At 37.9% G+C, this 20,637-nt stretch overlaps 2 protein-coding genes across 2 annotated transcripts in view; both read left to right on the plus strand.

Moving 5' to 3' along the window:
* The first annotated feature begins 5,494 nt into the window (after nucleotides 1-5,494).
* On the plus strand, nucleotides 5,495-7,709 carry LOC144438780 (uncharacterized). The gene has a single exon (XM_078127948.1). It carries the CDS (start codon nucleotides 5,495-5,497, stop codon nucleotides 7,139-7,141), a length of 1,647 nt encoding a protein of 548 aa, XP_077984074.1. The 3' UTR covers nucleotides 7,142-7,709.
* A 12,431-nt stretch (nucleotides 7,710-20,140) lies between these two features.
* LOC144438947 (uncharacterized) overlaps nucleotides 20,141-20,637 on the plus strand; it is a 5,354-nt gene continuing 4,857 nt past the window's right edge. Inside the window, exon 1 of the mRNA XM_078128176.1 lies at nucleotides 20,141-20,298. The gene's annotated coding sequence lies outside the window, so the exon portion shown is untranslated. The remainder of the gene's footprint in view (nucleotides 20,299-20,637) is intronic.

Genomic DNA, 20,637 nt, shown 5'->3' on the forward strand with positions numbered 1-20,637 from the left:
TTAATTTTGTTCGATTTCATTTCTCTAGATTTTTTAAACTTTATACAGTTTGATGTAATTTGTATAAGTTAATCTCAACCTGCTTTGTTTATATTTCATTTTGAATGTGAATTTATTCACGTCTCTCGGATTGTATCTCTTCTATGTTTATTTCATTTTCACATTTAAGACGAGATTTACAGTTACATCCATTTGTTTTAGTGAGAGTTCAGAATCAACATATTATGTATTTGTACAAATTATTCATCTATGTTTAGCAACACTTTTTTAATGGAACCAATATAGTGACTAATAAAATCATGGCAAAATCACAAATTTAGTTTTTAAAGCGCCACAACTCACTTCTGTGTACATTGCCGTTGCTCCCTTGTTTTGTGTTTTCTTGTATGTTCGATGTTTCATCAGCTGGACGAAATAAGAAATATGAGTTTGGCAAGACAACTGAAATTGCGTACTAGTATAATGATAAGTACAGTCTAGTCAGGGCAATGTTGAGTGTATGCTACACTGCCATGGAAATCAGGGTTTCCTATTGGCTAGAAGTTTTCATACTTATTGCGAACTTACGAAGTGAATATTTGACTACTATCTAAACCACGTCTGGTCAAAGTCTCTCAATCAGCACAAAAAGTTGTTCATCCAATCAGTGAACCCCAACTGTTATAGTGATGTAAACAATGTATCAGTAGCATCCTGAGCTGACAAATATACCGTATTTGGACATTACATAACTGCCCCAATAAAGTTTATGAGGGACTGTGTTATTGGTTAGAATTTTGAGATTTATTAACAAAGACATCATGTGATGTTAATGACTGTTTGGGTGGATGGGGATGAATTTTAAATTTCATCTCATGCATCTTTATGACGTCTAGTAACGACTTTGACTACACTGTGAGTGGAGGTGGAAATAGTAACGATACTGTATAGGAACTAGACTAGCCTAGTCGTGAAGCACTAACACTACTACACTATTTCAGCAATCCTAACTGACATTTTGATTTTGTTGTTGTGATTTTGGAGGATATCGAAGTGAAAATTTAAATAATCTAAACTATAGTTAGGATAGCTGAAATATTGCGGTAGTGTTTAATATTCCTTCAACACTTCAGGTAGATTTAATGAACACGACAATGACACTGAATGATCGCATCTCGTCATCCATACAGGTCAACGGGTTCCATTGGGAGCACATTCCTAATGCACTGAAATGGTGTCAGTAATACGAAAGATTAATAAATAAAATACACATTAATTACAGCATGTCCAGATTTGCAAATACCCTATCCTTAGACTTGAACAACTATCGCTATTTTCACTATTCTGCTATCCTAGTTGACATTTTGAATTTTTGCTTGAAGTGTACAGGTAGGCTAGAATTGCAATACACCCACTTTGGTATTCTAATATCAGAACAGGACCAGTTACGCCAAAAATCTAGGTTTATAGGACCAATACTATCAAATGTTGACAGTAGTCGACGCAATGGTCCTAATTTACTATAACAAATAACCCCTCCCCCAAAAAACAACAACAAACAAACAAAAAAACAAAAAAAAAAACACCCAATAAAAACAGCACTAAACAGTGACATTTTGCCAAAGGTGGCTGTCAAAAATGTACAGTATTTGCCACATTTCAAATTGGTTAACGCTTGAGGAATGTTATGTTTGCTTAATTTTGTTTGTAGATCCGTAAGTAGATCCGGTTTGCAGTCGTTGAACGAACCTCAGACCACCAGAAGTTCAGTACATAGACTGTAACAAGGGATATTACATGTAGCTTGGAGTCCAGGGATTTTAAATTAATTTTGCTTTCCCCATTCCGACAACAAAATTCAAAATCCCGATAGCCTGGATTATAGGCTACAAAGGAAATATAACAATGAGGTTATATATTTTAGAGAATAATTTTGCTGCGTATTAAAATATATTGCGGTATTTTACCAACTAAATCTTAAATAAACATCACTTGCTATTTGCAGAAGTCAAAACTTCCCTGTACGGGCACAAGCCGAATATATATAATCGACAGAATTTGTTGTATTGTGGATTTATAGCCTTCCGTCCAGTCGTCGAGTAGGGATTTTTGGCTGTCAGCACTTCTTTCCCGAGATACATGTATGTATTGGAATATGTTTCTATCAGAGTACAATAAAATCTCAATAACATTGACGTGTTTGGCCAATTTTATATAAAGGGGTAAAAACTAAAATAACACGGGTTTCCTGGACACCGTAAGTCCTCACACCGTCTATATTCCGCGTGTGCGGACTTGTAGTCATTGAATACAATTGAATACAATAATTGCAAGATGATATTCCCTTGGCAAGACCATTATAAAAAAGAGAAAATGGGAAAATTATAATGATAACTTTACATGTCTTTGTGTGGAAAAGCTGATGAGACACTTCGACACTTTCTTTTAACATGTGAAAGCCATTCTACACATCGACAGATCTTAATGAAAGGAGCAGAAGAACTCTTACTCAACAATGGAGAATTGAACTTATATCAAGATTTTAAACAAGGGAAAGAACTACCATGTTTATGTATAGGATATAATACGAAACGTGATCCAATGAATCTATAAGTAAACAAATAGATAACTTATAAAACAGCAGATGTTGTTAAAACTAATATAGAATAGTTTAGAGGTTAGATCTTTTGACTCGACTACTACATTTGAAGCGTAACTTTTTTCTTTTCTTCTCACCCGGTCTTCCCTCCGTTTGGGTTGTTCGTTTTGTTACTTTTGTTTCGTTTGTTTGTTTGTTTGTTTGTTTGATTGTTTGTTTGTTGTGTGTGTGATTTACTAGTCATATCTCCCCTATTTTTTTTAGTAGTGTATATATTTTAATTTTCTGTTAGTGCTGCTCCTAACATGCTTAGTGAGCCCCTAATACAAAAGGGATGCACTAAAAATAAATAGTAATAAAAAATGTAGAATTAATAATCGGTTTGCGTACAATCCTATAAATTTTGCACTGACTGTTCTTGAAAATGTTGGATTATGACATACATAATACATAGGTGACATTACGTACACAAAGAGTTACTATAAAGGCCAAATTGTAGTTTCATAGCTGTTCAGTGATTAAAACAAAAACTCACCGTGGTACCGGTTCTATTTCGTCGCATTCAAAGGTGGCCCATGCAAGGAAAATGTAGATTCTAAGATTTTTGGTACGCAGGACGACAAACTGTAATTTCAGTTTTGTAGGTAAAATCGCGCACAGCGTTCTGTTTCAGACTAACGTGCTATCATTGTATATTTTATAAATGGATTCAAATAATGTGAAGAGTCCCTACTCCTGGGAGTACCCCACCACCATCACCAGAAGAGGACAGACAGACTCGGATACACCATTTCGTTGGGGGGGGGGGGGGGGGCAGCCTAGAATAAATCCAGGCGACGGGAATTTTGAATTTGTTTTGCCCTCTCGCCTAGTATGATGCACTTTTTATGTGTATTTACAGCAGATTGCGACATCATATAGTACTCCCGTATAAAAGGTGAAATGGTATGTGCGCGCACCATGCCACCCAAATGGGTCACTTTTTCACTAAAAAAAACCCTATACGTGGGTCGCCTAATCATGGCCCTGGTACATAACATAGGAAACGTCCCAATAGTTTATAAAAATCTTCATAGCAACAGAATAAAGGTAAATGACTGCAAGATTTACCCCAAGATTTCTCTCTCACGACAATCCGTGACACTGAGTATGGTTGATGACCCTGGGTTAATGACCCAGTGTGACCCCTCTGGATGACCATAACTTGTCAACCGAAGACGTACATTCCTGCGTGAAAACCCCTAAACATGGGTCCACTTTTTCTAAAAATTTCCTAATCATAGGTAGATGATATCAACTTGGGCCGCACACCTCCATATGAAAATATAGGGAGTGCCCCCCCCCCCCCGACGTCACCTAGCGACGATCACTGGACCTACCATGGATACTCCATGGATACTCTACGGCATGAGAGGGGAAAAACAAAATTCAAAATCCCCAACGCCATAGATTCTAGACTAGGGGTGGGGATGGGGGTTCAATACTTTATCCTAAAGCCAAATCATTTTATCGGAAACACACAATAATTTTTCCCGCCTAATGAGGCTACTAAAAGTTATGACCAATGGAATGCAGTTTTGGACAAAACGTGTCGTCATATGGTATATAAATAGACCACGCCCATTTGTATTGCATCACATATATGCTAATGACAACATACTTTAATATATTAATATGTAACTGGAGTAAGATAAGGTGACGATTGGCCACCATCGATTCAGTCTGAGATTATTTGGCGGAAATAACAGAACCAGACTTCGTTCAGACAGTCCAAACAAGATTGAGTAATAGTTCCTGTACTATCCACGAATACAACCATTTCTACTTACCCCTAGATGACCCAAGACTGACCAACAAGGTATGTATTTAGTCTCATTTGTAAATACTAACTCGTGGTGTCAATATCTGTTTGCGTTTGAAGGGTTTACGTAATGTAAAAGTCGTTTTGTTTTCGAAGTCAAATGTATGGGGTAAACAGACGTGTGGCATTGGCTACTCTGTGAACCACAGTAAGCTATAACGTAATTATATATATCACTCAATGGTGGGTTTGTTTGTGGTTCTACCTGTTGCCATATTGTCCTGATTCGTTTTGTAAGAACTATGAAATACAATATGGCGGCGAACAAACCTTTGTATTGCAATGGTGACAAGGGATTCATTACATATTAAACGTTAAAGTTAATGTGTTATTACGTGTCGTACGTTGAGAAAAACAAGCACGGTGTTATTTTGGCTTCAAGCTGTTCTGTCCTGTTCGACACAGAAATGTATGAAGTATGGTACCAGGTACTAATAAATGCTATCTTTACATATAATTTATAAATCGAGTTACATGTTTTGCTATCATGGCTATGACCTTATCACCATGTGCCGATATGGGTGTGAACAAACCAAGAAGTTTTAAGCATTAATTGCGATTGTAGTCAAGAAAACAGAAAGATATGACAAAAAGTTTTCCTGTAGTGAAGGCTGATACATTTTCATGGGCGGACAAGTGTCTACAAACATACACAAGAAGCCGAGTGTGTATTCTGTTTAAGTTCCGATATTTTGACCAATGGAAAACTATTGCGTCGTCATAGAATAGAAGAGGAAGAAGTGCATTGTATAAAATATATAAAGGAAAAGTCACGAGTCTCATATACTGCGTGTACGTTCTCCAAAATGTTCATGTATGACGTCACAACACGTTTACAACTTATTCTGTACTTATACATACTTCTGGTGCTGTGGAAAATGGGTACAGTAGTGACACACTAACTTGTATTAGTAGTGATAACGTAAACTGACGCATGAGGATGGAAAATGGTTGTAGCATGCATTTGGACACAGTCCTCGATCATCTCCGATCCTGCGAATGATGTTGGTATCATTTATACTAATCATCCATTTCACCATCTGTTTTGTCGCAGGATGGCATCAAAACTATTGGTCATTATCTCTTTATCGCTGATCTGGTTCCTTGGCAACGCTGTTTGCTGCCCCACCAACTGCAACTGTAATTCTACCATCTTTCTAGTCGACTGCACCGGACAGAATCTTGAGGCGGTACCTACTGGGATCCCTAACGACACACATACATTGCTTCTACAGGAGAACTTGATACAAAAGTTGGAGAATAATTCCTTCATTGAACTGACAAATCTGACTACTCTACGTCTGGACTCGAATCAGATAGTCAACATAACTAAAGGTGCATTTACTGGGCTGGGGAACTTGAAAAGTCTGAGTTTAGCCAGTAACAACCTAATTTCAGTTGACGGGGATATTTTTGACGGCCTTGCTTTAGTTACCGATCTCAATTTATCCAGAAACGCCATTATTAATGTTGAAGACAGGGCTTTTCTGAGTCTTGTAACTTTGACAAAACTTTACTTGAGTCAAAACCAAATTCCAGATTTTACCACCGATACTCTCAAGGGTTTGTCAAACCTCGAAGCTCTGCATCTAAATTTTAACGCAATGACAACCTTGAGCAAAAACATTTTCGAAGACTTGCGTAATCTTTCAAAACTGGTTCTCAGCAATAATAACATTAATACCATAGAAAATGGCGCTTTTAGTGGCCTCCATTCAATTTCGGAGTTGTACCTCAAAAGCAATAAACTGACGTCACTGGACAGCGGTGTGTTCGAGGGACTTGAGTCTGCTACACGATTAGAACTCGATTTCAACAGGATTGCAAACATCGCTAAAGATGCTTTCCTTACGTGCACCAATATCCTTACTTTGAATCTGCAGGGTAACCTATTGAGTGCGATCAACGCCGAAGGTTGGAACGGACTACAGAAGCTCCAAACTCTTCAGCTCCCAGCGAACAATTTAACCTCACTTAAGTCGGGAGATTTCGAAGGACTGCAATCCGTTCAACTACTGGCGTTGGATAACAACCAAATACACGCCATAGAAACCGGAGCCTTTAATGGTTTGGACCATTTGCAAGATCTTTCGATTTCCTTTAATGGTTTAGCAAAAATTACTAGTGATATGCTGAGTGGATTGAAAGATATAATTTATACCAACCTGGCAGGCAATAATTTCACTGACCTCGAGGATAATCTTTTTCAAAGTTGTTGCAAGAATATGACAACACTGATTATGTACAATAACCAAATTGCAGAACTGAACGTCAAAGCCTTCACAGGTTTAGAACTTTTGGACCATTTTGATATGGCCAATAACTTACTGAAAACCATTCCGGGGGAAATATTCACCACCTTGCCAGCACTCAACTATTTTACCCTAACTGGCAACCCCCTGCATTGCGATTGCAACATGCTCGCTTACAGAGCCTGGGCCGTGTGTAAAAACCGGAACATGCAAACACCGTGCGCCACCCCTAAAGAGTACAACGGCACCATTATCGAGAACACATCACTACAAACATTTGCAGACATATGTGCTAATAGCTGTCACTCGGGATCAGATGGGGGAGGAGTGTCCGTCATTGGTTGGATATGCATCTGTGGTGGTTGCTTCCTGGTTGGTGTGCTTGTGACTGTCGGCATCGGCTGGTATTCCCGCAGAAAAAGGAACGTACAATATAACAGAACATTCTGAGATGAACTTATGAGAATCAATGAGAGCAAAAATATGAGTAGTAATGTGTGGGTTACCAAAATATTCAACAGTAACTCTTGTAGTAAATATACTATAAATGGCGACATTTGCCATTGTGAATAGTAATTTGAAATGTTATTATTTCAAATACCCTTTCTATGCTAATGTTAAATTATAGCCAATGTCAAAATACCGTACAGCTTCTCTGTTTGATACAAATATGCTATGAGAAACTACACATGCTACAGCAAACTTAAGATTGAATGAATACAGCTTCTTGCAACATTTTGTCTAGACAGACACCATGTAGACATCATCAAGTACAGACATACAAAATATTGGCGCCAGCGTGTTGGCGTCTTGCAGTATGTTCATTTAAATGGTTTATCTAACTTAGACACAATGTAGCAATAAATTGACTTCTTGCATGTGCAGTTTCTTATTGAGATCTGTGTGGTTTTATCAATCAGAGATGGTGAACGGTATTTTGAAATCCGCTGTATTAGTGAAGCAACAACTTTGAGTGATATGCCGTGAGTACACTAGTAAGTGTAGAACTATATTTTCGAACAGATTTTAAGTAAACATTTTAGACATCTGCATTTTCATGAAGTGGCAAAAAAAGACACAATTGGAGAAATGATTCATTTAGCAAGAAGTAAAAATTGACGACCGATATTCTTTTAATAATTAATACAAAAAAACAGTTCTGATATGTAAGCTTTGGTACATATTACACTGTAGTACACATTGTGTTGGTAGACCTGTCACTGCTTGTTACCACATTTATGACTTAATAATTTGACTCATGACGTAATAAATTTATGATTTAATCAAGGACTGGTGTACTTTATTACAGCATTTTTCATCTAGTAATCCTCAAGGAAATCCTATGATCTCCCTCACCGTATAATAAAGAAATAACACGTTCCAAGCGCAGTAAACTGGAATAGATAAATACAACCATTGCTGTAAAAGCAGTAATTTTGCTTTCAAGGTGCCGACAGTCTTCTCCTTATCACTCTATCAAAATACCATACGTTCATTTGGTACAAAAATGGTAACGGGTGCCTCTGATGTAGATCCACGCAATGCTTTTATCAGTTTTTTTATGTTTGTGAAAGTTAGTGGTACAGGTTACTGGTACAATATGAGGAACTATCAGACATAAACAAACTGATAAGAGCATATGGTATGAACTTATATCAGAGGCACCCACTGTTTAGTTGTTTTGTGTCTCATTCATTGTATGTATGTCATTTTGATAGTGAGATAAGGGAGGACATATTTTAGAAAATGGAAGTTAGGGGAGGGTCACATTTTACTTCGACTCATTTTGTAAGCTAACTTTGCATTGTTTTGTGACTTTGGCGTGAACCCACCACTGCCATCGTTTCCAGGCTACTGCTAACACGTCCCACCACTGCCACCACTGTAAAGTAATACCATACCATAACAGATCAGTGACATGCAGTTAGTTGTGGTATGAGGAGAGGAGCGGGTCTCACAGGAGTAAAGGGGAATCAGTACGACAATAAATTGGGGGATAATGTGGTGGAGTGGCGATGTTGATCTAAGTCCTGAGTTTGTCAGTTGTGCGCTCATCTAGTGTTTGAGAGTTCTGGTCGTCAACTCAACCAATCAGATCGAAACACATGAATATTGATTTAATACAAATACAAACACAAAGTCACTGTGGTGGTAATAGTGGGAAACGAAAAATCCCTTAAAAACTATCAATGCGGTGGGATCTTGCTCCAGAAAAAATCACTGTCTCTAGTTGAATTCGAACCCATGGCCTCCTGGCTATTAAATCTTGAACTCTAACAACTACGCCATTGGGGCGGTGCTAAAAATGTTTTTTTTTTCATTGAAATATATGAACAGGGGGCGGGTCATAGCTTAGAGAATGGAAATAGAGGAGGATCACTTTTTAGCACAACGGACTAGGGGCAGGGTCACGTTTCATGCCATAGGCCGGGTTTTATTTTCCCCGATCCTTCCCCTTGTAATTACTGAAGGCTCCCTAAAAAGAGGTTTTTTTCCCGGCATCTTCAAAGCCAGTTTTAATTGTACACCAATTTTAAAACAACGTTCTGGTCAGTGCATGCAGAGGCATGGCATCTCTAGACATTTGCTTCAACGGTTGTAAAGCGAAGCCTTCTCATTAATTAGATTTTTAATAGCACCAATTGCAAGCCCACGCTAGTTCAATGGATATTGAGTACAACGAGAGTACAGCCATCGAGTCACGTGCTCAAGAACGGTACAACGCACTCCCCTATACCAATGGTTACTCTCTTTTTTAAAAGCATGAATCATTTATTGCTAGACAAAAAGAAGTACCGGTGTATATAGTTGTATTTCAATGAAATCCACATGTACTTCTAACGAAAATAGATTCCAAAGGTTGGAATTTTGAGCACTTGACTTTCGTTTTAAACATCAGACACCCCTCTATTATCACCACTGCAATGTGATATAGGTAAAGGAGGTTTACACGTCGGGTTGCAATTCACTTCAAAGACGGAAACTCAAGTGTAGATTGCTGGACAACAGTTAGAATATTTGTTGGGAGGGGGGGGGGGAGCTTGGATTCAACTCAAAATATTTGAATGAACATTGCCATTTGAAATATACGTTTCAGAGACATTATAGTTTGTCTTGGTATAGACCACTTCTATATAGTGGTCTCAGGTCGTTGTCATGGTCTATAGTTATAGACTCTGGTACATTCAAGTCCCCCGAGACATTTCCTTTGTGATAAATGATTTAAACACCAATAATATGCTATATACTTTAATGCTTATTTCCGCATACCTCAGTGGTTTCGCAATAACTCTACGCATATGGCAATCCCACCGTCAAAGACAAAACTGAAAGGACCTCTAAAAAGTATTTCATTGGAAGTAAAATTAGAGAAATTCTATCCATCGAATTTGAGCACGTCTACTGTGAAAAGCAAGCTGGCACTGACCAATACTAAGTCGCAAATTGCGTAAAATAAATAATGTACCCTGAAAACATAGCCCCTCCACTCTATGGTAAAAATCAAGCTACTTATGGTGAATAAGTTACCAATTGGCGCATATTTGATAGTAAAATAAATAGCGTAATGATACTGAAATAGCGTTAGATATATTAGGCTATGATTGGAGAGTTTTAAAGGTATATTGATGACGTCATCATCAGGTCATTTGAGTTCACAATACAGTACAGTAACGTTATCATTCACCGCTATCAGTAGACTGACATATCAGCCGTTGTTGGCGTGTGGTCTAATCTCCCTTTCCCAAATCATTAGGACTAGGCTGATAAGCCCGGACCGATGACGTCTACAGTCTGTTTGAAACGTTGATATCTACTACCAAACCAGAGTGACTATAGAGTTTCCCTGATAAGCAGCGCCATGTTTTTATATTTCACTAATGTTTTTTTGTTACAAATTATATAACACAGAATACAGTCACTGATAGCGCAAACATATAAAATGATACTTTTTATTTCTGTGTGAATACAAATCAACGTCACTGCCCGGCGGATGAAACTGAAGAGTCAAACAAAAATTATTTATTTGTGTTCACATTGAGATCAAATGTAACATTTCACTATCTGCGTTTTGTTAGTGTAATTCATAACAAAAAAACGTTGTGTGAGATGTAAAATATGTTATGCTGCCCAATTGAAATTCTATAGTCCTGTTGGTTTGGTAGCAGTGTTACGATCCAAAATATCGTATTTCGTAATTATGGGAACAAAATCTAACATTTCTGCATTGTAGGCCATAGGTCAGTTGCGATTACGATGCTGGGCAAACAAGATGTCAGCAAAATTCATATGAATGACATAACAAGGACAGTGTCAGCTAATATTGATTTTCTATTTTAGTCTTTGTGTAAATTCCATTGTATTCGAATGATATAAAAATGAGAATGACATCATCCAACTCATTCGGGTGTGTGATTCTGGCAAGCCGAAATCTCCTCTCAAACGTGACTAATTCCCAACTCGGGGCCAAGTCGACCCTAGTTACGTACGTGTGATAGTGTGAGTGCTGGAGGGCTGATTTTGAAAGTGGGTTGGGACACAATCAATCCGACTCTAGTCCACGCAACAGTAGAAACCTGTAGGAAAAACCCTGAATTATGCCATCAAAATAATTCACCCTGCTGAATTATGCCATCAAAATAGTTCACCAAAATATACGTAAAGTGACATAGATCACGAGGTATCTATTTTCATAGGAATCCCAGCCCTGGGTTGTTACAGTAGTAAATAATATTGCGATCTAAACGGTCTGAAAGACTGTAAGATACGTCGTATTGTTCTGCCCTCAACGGTGAGTGTTGTCTGGTCGCTCGGGTGGCATTAGCATTTAGACTACGTTGTATAGTTCTGCCCTCGAGGGGAGCCTTCAGGACTCAAATGGGGAATGGGGCTGCGTACTTTTCACAAATCGATCGGCTCTCGAGGAGGGCCATATTTTAGAAAATGGGATTAGGGGAGGGTCTCATTTGACTCATTGCATTGTCTACTAACTTTGCTTTATTTTTGCCATCCTATCGCTCGAAACCCCATTGTTGCTACTTGGGTTAGGGGTTATGGGTTAAGGTTAGGGTTGGGGGTTAGGGTTAGGTGTAATAATATTAGCCCATGGACATCAATCAAATCGCTGCTGACAACTATGTAGTCAATTACATAATTGTCAGTTGTGATGTGAGGAGAGAATTATGCGGGTCTGACGGTAGTAAAACGGGAACATTTTGGTAAAATACTGGGGATAATGTCCGGAGTTTGCCAATATAATCTTTGGGAGTTGTGGCCTTCAGCTCAGCCAATGAGATCCAAATACACAGGTATTTATTAATGGAAGTGCCTTCCCATACATTCGCATCGGTGGGTTCTGGCTGACAGGGCGACATAACACGTCTTATCTCACAGACTAGCATCTGCTAGAATCTATAAAAGGAAAAAGAAGAAGATATTTTTGTGAACAAATCGTGATGTTTCTAGTTTGGTGGCCACGACAACATAACCTATTGATTTGAAATGGATATGATCTAAGGCTATGAAATTGCATATTTAAAAAAGACAGTTCATTTAGCAAGTATGAATTGACACGGTATCCCATTTAGGGCCAAAAAAGAATTGTTTCTGGTCAGCGCGCGCATCGCTTAAATACCCCCAGGTCGGTCTTTTCGTTTCGCGTTTGTCCATGCCCATGCAATCTGCAGATCCGGGGCAGAAATACAAAAATAACCCTCCCTACTTCAGTAAAGACAACTGCGGAGCCAATTACGAACAAGCAAATGACATCTGCTCCACATACACACTTGCACTCTGAAGAACTAAATAAAAAGAACAGAAACTGCCATAAATACATGTAGTAGATTGAGTGTGACTGATTTGTTGAGAATAATAAAAAAAAATTGCGTCGTCGCTCCATTTAGACAACCTGTCCTGACCAGAAACAATTTTTTTTGGCTAATAAAGTCTTGCTTTTCTTTCCAGACACTGTATTATGATGTCAGCGACAGGTTATCTTATTACGTGTATTGTCTTGACATTGTATGTCAGTAGTGCTGTCTCCTGTCCAGACAACTGCAGCTGTAATTCTACTATCCTTCTCGTCGATTGTTCCGGGAAGAGTTTTACAGCGGTACCGACTGGGATCCCTAACTACACACAGACATTGCTTCTACAGGAGAACTTGATACAAAAGTTGGAGAATAATTCCTTCATTGAACTGACAAATCTGACTACTCTACGTCTGGACTCGAATCAGATAGTTAACATAACTCAAGGTGCATTTACTGGGTTGGGGAACTTGGACATTCTGAATTTAGCCAGTAACAACTTAACTTCAATTGATGGGGATATCTTTGACGGCCTTGCGCAAGTTTCCGACCTTGATTTATCTAAGAATTATATAAACGCCATCACCGATGAGACATTCAGCAAACTAAAACATCTTGAGAAACTGGATCTTAATTTCAATTCTTTGACTGAGTTGACGGGAACTACTTTCAGCGGCCTGGACACCCTCCAAACTCTTAAGGTCAGTTACAACCGCATTTCAGTGATCGCTAAAAGCAGTTTCACTGGACTTGACGCACTAACTCAATTAACTTTAACCTACAACAAGATAACAACGTTGGACAGTGAAATCCTGACTGGAATTCCTGAGATCAAATTTCTAGACTTCTCTGTCAATCTTATCACAGAACTTCAACAAGACACTTTTAAACACTGCGATAATTTGATACATTTAGACATGAGTGTGAACGGTTTGACAGATATCAAGTTCAGCAATGAACTAGAAAATGTTAAAGAGTTTTATCTCCGAGCAAACAAACTACAAGAATTAACGGCCAACTCGTTGAAAGGGCTCAAAAATCTTGAAAGACTTGAACTAGACTCAAATGTCATTGATACGATTCAGGATGGCACATTTTCCGATCAAGGGAAACTGGACATACTCACTATCGGCCACAATAATCTATCCTCGGTAAGCTCCGAAATGCTGACTGGGTTGCAGAGTATAACACACTTGGACTTGTCTGGGAACAACTTAATGGAACTGAAGGACAACTTATTTACAACGTGCTGCAGCAACTTGACCAGTCTCTTGTTGTACTTCAACAACCTACCTGAAATAAATGCCACAACGTACACAGGATTGGAGAAACTGGGTCGACTGGATCTCCATGGTAACAGCATCCGAACCATACCAGGAGAAATCTTCACGACGTTACCATTACTTACTTTCTTGATTGTGACTGGAAACCCCATCCATTGTGATTGCAAGATGGTTGATTATCGGGCTTGGGTTGAATGCAACAACAATAACATCGAAACAAAATGTTCCACGCCAACAGATTATACCAATGTCACCATCAAACAAATACCATTACATGAATTCAGTGATATCTGCTCTGCTGACTGCAAACCGGATTCATCAGACACCTTGCCTTTGATAGCCTGGATAGGAATCTCTATCGGTTGTGCTTCTATCGGTGTCGTGGTTACCATTGGTGTCGGTATGTATTCTAGACGACGTAAACCAGGTGACACCGATGAGCTACTGGAGGATGATGGTAACAATTACGTCAGTTAGAGTTTTTTTATAGACCAAATGCTTTAAACGTTTTAATAGTGTACCTATCTGCACGTATTACCAGCTATAGTAAAAGTTGTATTTCTATGACAGAGTTCAAAATATGTGTTAACTAAGAATTTTGTTGATCGAGACGATATTTCATTTGTCGTTTCAGTAATCTAACAATCCGTATAACCAGATACAATTCACAGTATTATCTGATTTGTGTGATAATATGTGTGCGTGTGCGTGCGTGCGTGCGTGCGTGTGTGTGTATGTATGTATGTATGTATGTATGTATGTATGTATGTATGTATGTATGTATGTATGTATGTATGTGTGTGTGTGTGTGTGTGTGTGTGTGTCTGTCTGTCTGTCTGTCTGTCTGTCTGTCTATACATGTATATAGTTGTTTTAGAATTATTCGGTGAGACAGAGAGACAGAAAGGTTTTACTTCTTCACCTATATGTTGCTCCAGTGAAAGTTTTCTATGAATTGTTTAAGTAGTGACAAGGAGAAAGTCCTCAAAACTGTATATACTATAATTACACATTGAACATCAAAATTTTCATCTCAACATACATGTATTAGTAAACATAATGAGCTTCTTCATATATATATATATATATATATATATATATATATATATATATATATATATATATATATATATATATATATATATATATATATATATATATATATATATATATATATATATATATATATTTGTGTGTGTGTGTGTGTGTGTTCTTTAGAATGGATATTTAATTGGTTTTGATGTATTGTACCAATTTAGACAAGGAATTCGAAGTCATAATCTTGTTAGGATTATTTCATTTTGAAATCTTCCATCGACAAAAGAGCAGTTTGCTAATCAGTTTTCTTGTTTTGTTTTGTATTTTGTAGATTTATATACGTGTTATGTTACTACAATGCAAGTCGTTTTAAATACCAAATTAAAATTATAAGAAGTTGATTTTAAGTGTGACTGTGTAATATTGATTTGATTCGTGAAATTCGTGATTCTTGACAAGCATCTTCCAAACGAGAGGTCGTTGTCAAGGGTAAGCCCAGCGAAGGATCTAAACTGTAGTATGAAGAGGATTAGCTTCACACGTTTGCCTCTCCTGTAATAAGACTGTCTTACACACGTCGGCTTCAAGTTGGCGGACGACTGAAGGAAGCGAGAACTGACACATAATTTTCGACATGGTTTAAATTATATATATATATATATATATATATATATATATATATATATATATATATATATATATATATATATAATATATATATATATATATATATATGTGTACATGTATGTATGTATGTATGTATGTATGTATGTATGTATGTATGTATGTGTGTGTGTGTGTGTGTGTGCGTGCGTGCGTGCGTGTGTGTATATGTGTGTGTGTGTGTGCGCGTGTGTGTTGTGTGTTGTTATTGTTTTTTTTTTTTTTTTGGGGTGTTATTGGTTACCTCAAATAATGATAATGTTTTATATCACACACGTTTTGTTTTCGCCACATACTTGTTAATTCTAATCTCGAGAAAATTGAAAATACATAATTTTGTCAGGAAGTAAAAATACATGAAGTAAAATCAAGGTACACAACTAATCACATTCACATCGTGACAAGTTTTCAAAACAAAATGGAATCTAATTGATTTGTCTGGTAGCAAATAAAAGATTCATACTACAGGCCTACATCAAGGTGTTACGCGTCACTATTTAAACTAGTTTATATAAACAACCATAGGTTTGGTTTGTTCTATTGATCATAGTATATTAGTCTATGGACACTCATTGGCACTTGCTCACCCCCCCCCCCCCCATCCCCCATCTCTTCCATTCGGAGGTCACTTAATCTTTTGAAGTCACTTTTTCACATAAACCTATCAACAGGTGGTGTGAACCACCAACAACGCCAATTACATGTTAAGGAGGACAGGCGTTCTCAAATAGTACTTTAGTTATTACAATCATAGGCAATAGAAGGGAATGGCGCCCTCAATATAGTACCACAGTTTGTTACAACACCTAGGAATGTTAAGGATTATTGACATTTTTCGACCTTGTTTTATGTTTTCTGAAGTAGCAATTAAATCCATTTCACATCCTGTGGACTTCACGTCACTGATACGCTTGTTTAGCTGCTCTTTCATCAAATTACGGTCAAGTTCCGCTTCTGAACTAGAAACCTGGTAAACTAATACACCAAGTAAGTAATTCCGTACATGGTTATTTAGTTATCATATCCACATCATATACAATAAACACCTCTGGGTTGCCAGGTTAAAATAGCGCCATCACGGTAGACAAAAATGGAAATATGTTAATAATTTATGTTTAGACAAGGTCATTTTGTTTGACACAAATCCATCTTATGTAGCGATGTCAACGCTTTTCATTTTGATATTGGTGAACGGTTGTTTTTGTCCATGTTGGGAATACGATTAGCGACCATATTTACATCTACTACGCCATGCACCGCCTCCCAAGCCATTAAATTTAATGGACTTTTTGGACTGCCGCTTCATGTTCGCGTGTGTACAACAATCTTATGTCAAAATGAGTGTGTCCATTGTACTTTATGCCTATAATAAACAGTACACTGACTAGGGTAAAGCTCACATGATAACACGACTTTACTTTAGCTATTACCATTCAACTTTTTGATAAAGCGATACAGGAAAGTCACCCTTTTGTTAGATTTTGAACGTTTTGTAATGTTTTACTACTTTCATCCCAGGAATGCTTCTACGGTTTCTCACGGTATTTACGTGGTTTATGTTATATCACCATGGATACGACGATCCTATCTGTCCATCGAAATGTGATTGCTTCAACTCAGAAATAGAGGGCGGTGGTCTCAAGGTAGACTGCAGTTCAAGAAATCTGGACACTGTTCCTAAAGATATCCCCGCCAGTACACGTGATCTCGACTTAAGCGGTAACAAAATCCCCGTCGTCGAGGAATATGCGTTCGTTAACATGGTTCACTTGCGTCGGTTAAATTTATCGAGAAATGGCATCGGAGAGTTCCACGGGGCGAGTCTTTACGGTTTAATTCATCTAACCAACCTTGATGTAAGTAAAAACCAAGTTGACAAATTGGATTTCGGTAGTTTCATTGGACTGAAAAACATATCGGTTATTGATTTTAGCAGCAACACAATACGAAAACTAGAAGACGACACATTCGTAGCGTTTGAAAAGTTGACCCATATTCAAATCCAGAAAAATAACTTAGTTGAATTAAATTCGGAAAGTTTCATTGATTTATTGAATTTGAAGTATCTAGATCTTCAAGGAAACCGTCTGCAAAAGATATCCCCACTTCTCCTAGATGAATTACCGTCCCTGGTTTACCTCGATTTAAGCAGCAACCCGCTGCGTTGTGACTGCCATATACTGGAATATGTGGTGTGGTTTACCTACCATCATGACGAACATTTTCGGATCCCCTCTCCAACCTGTGGTAGCCCACAGACGTTCAAAGGGGCAGTTTTGCAAAGTATCCCAGTAAGACAATTTACCAGTGAGTGTGCGGACAAATCATCTGCGATGTCGATAGGGCAGTGGGTTGGCATTGTGGTGGCAGCCTTTGTATGTGGGATCCTGCTGACCATTGGTGTCATTGCATTGTTGTTGAAACTCAGACTTCAACATCTCTCGGAAGTTCCGATGAAGATTTTCAAGAATGAAGACCAATCAACAGTCACGACTTAACTTTCGAGGGAAAACAGTTTTGATGGTTAACGAATGAAATACATCTACGACTACCTACGAATAAAAATATTAGAGGGCCGGGGTTTATACAAAAATGAGTTACATAGTTCATAAGTTAGTTGATAAAAACACGAACGACTGTTTAATTCTGCATTTTAGTAGAATGCGTCTCGAGACAATTTTCCTGAATCATGAAAATTCTTGAAATCTCCCCAAACTTACCATATGAAAATTATTTCCGGCTTTTTAAAAAAAGAAGAAGAATTTTGGGGTTCACTGTCTTGTTTTCAAAGTATTTGACACTCCGAGGCTTTATTTTACAATACTGTTCAAATAGTATTCGGCGGCCATGTTCGACTCTAAAATAGTTTAATTTTGATATCATTAAAAAAAAATTCAAACTTTTATACAACCCATAACACCGAAGTAAAACGTCGGCTTTTCTGTATGTACCACAATCATTAATTTTTTATAGTATCCATATCAAATGTCAAGTATACTGTTCCATTTGCTAATTGACCACATTAGACCACATGTTAGACTTATACATGTAAATAAACCAATTGAAACAGTATACCTTTTCACTTGATATGAACGCTATAAACGAGTGTAGCACATATAGAGAAAGTATTACTTCATTGTTACTCGGTGTACAATATACCCTTTAAATTTTGACCGAAAATGGATTCTGCTTTTTTTGAACAAATTAACAGCAAGCTTCTTATTCCCGATGTACACACTACTTTTGTTGATGTACAAGTACTTGTGATACTTACTGACGCTTATAATTATGCATGACCTATTGTTATCTTAGGAAGCACATCTCCTATGAGTGACTTATTGTCATTTAATTATTGTAACGACCATAGCGTCGCAGATTGAGGACTTGGATTTTGACCGTTGAGCGGTGAACATCTTTCCTGGCTCTGGCTTTGGAGTGAGGTCGTGAGGCTGAACTCATGCTGATCAGGGCTTTGATAAATAAAGTCTATGTTCCATTTATACAAATACATCATCTCGTATGCAGTTTGTCATTTTACTACAAGTCTTGCTGATGTAAAAAAAAAAATGATACGAATATGAAACGTGCTACTACTTTAACTCCATCACCCATTCCCTTTTTCCTAGTATCAAGCGAGCACGCATGGTGTATAGAGAATACACTTAAGTTATTCGTAGCAACATTATTCGACAGTACGTACGTATTCGTTGTTGGTATAAATCCGCAATCCGGGTTACATTACGCGCCCCTGTGGTTGCAAGAATCAAGTATTCGGAATATGTATCTAATAATAATTCACAGCATAATAGTTATAAATACAGGTTCCGACGTCTCTGTTTTTATGCTAAGATATAGGAGTTTAATATTGCTATCGGAGTACGTATTAATTCGGAATTGGCAACAGCGCCATCCTGTGGCGATCTACAGTCAACATTTCTATCATGATAGTTTTTTGACTTTTACAAAAAATTGGCGATGAAATTTTCATAACATGAGCAAGTAATACACTGGATCATGGACGATTTTAAACTCAAGAGGACGCTGTCAAGTAAACGTACGGCGTAGCAAACATATATGGTTTAAACATTAGCGTGTGGTATTTTTGTCTAACATCAGATTTAATATTTACTCTACTCTGAGTTCACATAGCTAGCTGTGAGTGAAGAATTCAAAACAAAGAGATGCGTGTAGTGACATTTTATTGGTTTCTATGTGTCCACTCCTTGACATAGTTTCTCATCGACGACTCCCTTCAAGCATCGACCCTACATTCTGTTTCGTGTAGGGTCTATGCTTCAAGTTGGCTAAATGCCCGGGTGTCGAACAATTCTTCGACACAGATGGCGCACTTCTTTACAGCTGTGAAGACAGAAATGCGATACTCTCCTTAGGAGTATAATTGAAAACAGATTGAAAACGAATACGTGCATCGTGTGTACTGTTCGTGCGCCCCATCTTGCCCCATCATCAGAAATTACGCAGGGACCTCGCATTAAAATAAAACATCATTGTTGTGCTTTGAGGTCATATACATGTCGATCACCATAAAAAGGCTGATGAAAACAAACATGTCAAATATAAATGCGAACAGGCTACACACCCTCTTCAGTGCAGGAATAATTAACAAGTGACTGTAAAGTATTCTAGATCCGGGTCGTGGTAGAGGTACCCACCAGCCTTTGGCTCAGTACACGCTTTCTTATGCTTACGCTCCACTCGTCCGTACATGTGACACGACTCCACGTTGGTCGAGTTCGTTCGCCATCTCCTTCCCATGGTTTTAGCTGACTATTCGTACAGTCTGTATACGTTTCTGGTAAGTACATGCATTTTGTTACCACAGGCTGTTACGTTCGTGGTCTAATTAGGTTTATAGCTATGGCTAGTTCTGTTTGACATTGCCTGGTCAAAAAAGGGACAAAAATGTCAGAATCGAGTCTAGACTTATTTCGTCTGCAAGCAGTCTTGCAGGACTAGTTTTATGACGACCGTGGTCTAGTGCTGACAGTGACGTTTTGCTTAGATATTTACGTTGTTTGCTAGCAGCTTTACGTAAAGCTTACTGTGTGAATAAACTTTCAATGAACTGTGGTGAATGTGCATTACGCTAGGCCTCGGGTCAATGAAAATGAAGTCAAGAAAGGCTTCGTCCACT

The sequence above is a fragment of the Glandiceps talaboti genome, chromosome 8, assembly GCF_964340395.1.
Source record: "Glandiceps talaboti chromosome 8, keGlaTala1.1, whole genome shotgun sequence".
In the NCBI taxonomy this organism is placed as follows: Eukaryota; Metazoa; Hemichordata; class Enteropneusta; family Spengelidae; genus Glandiceps; species Glandiceps talaboti.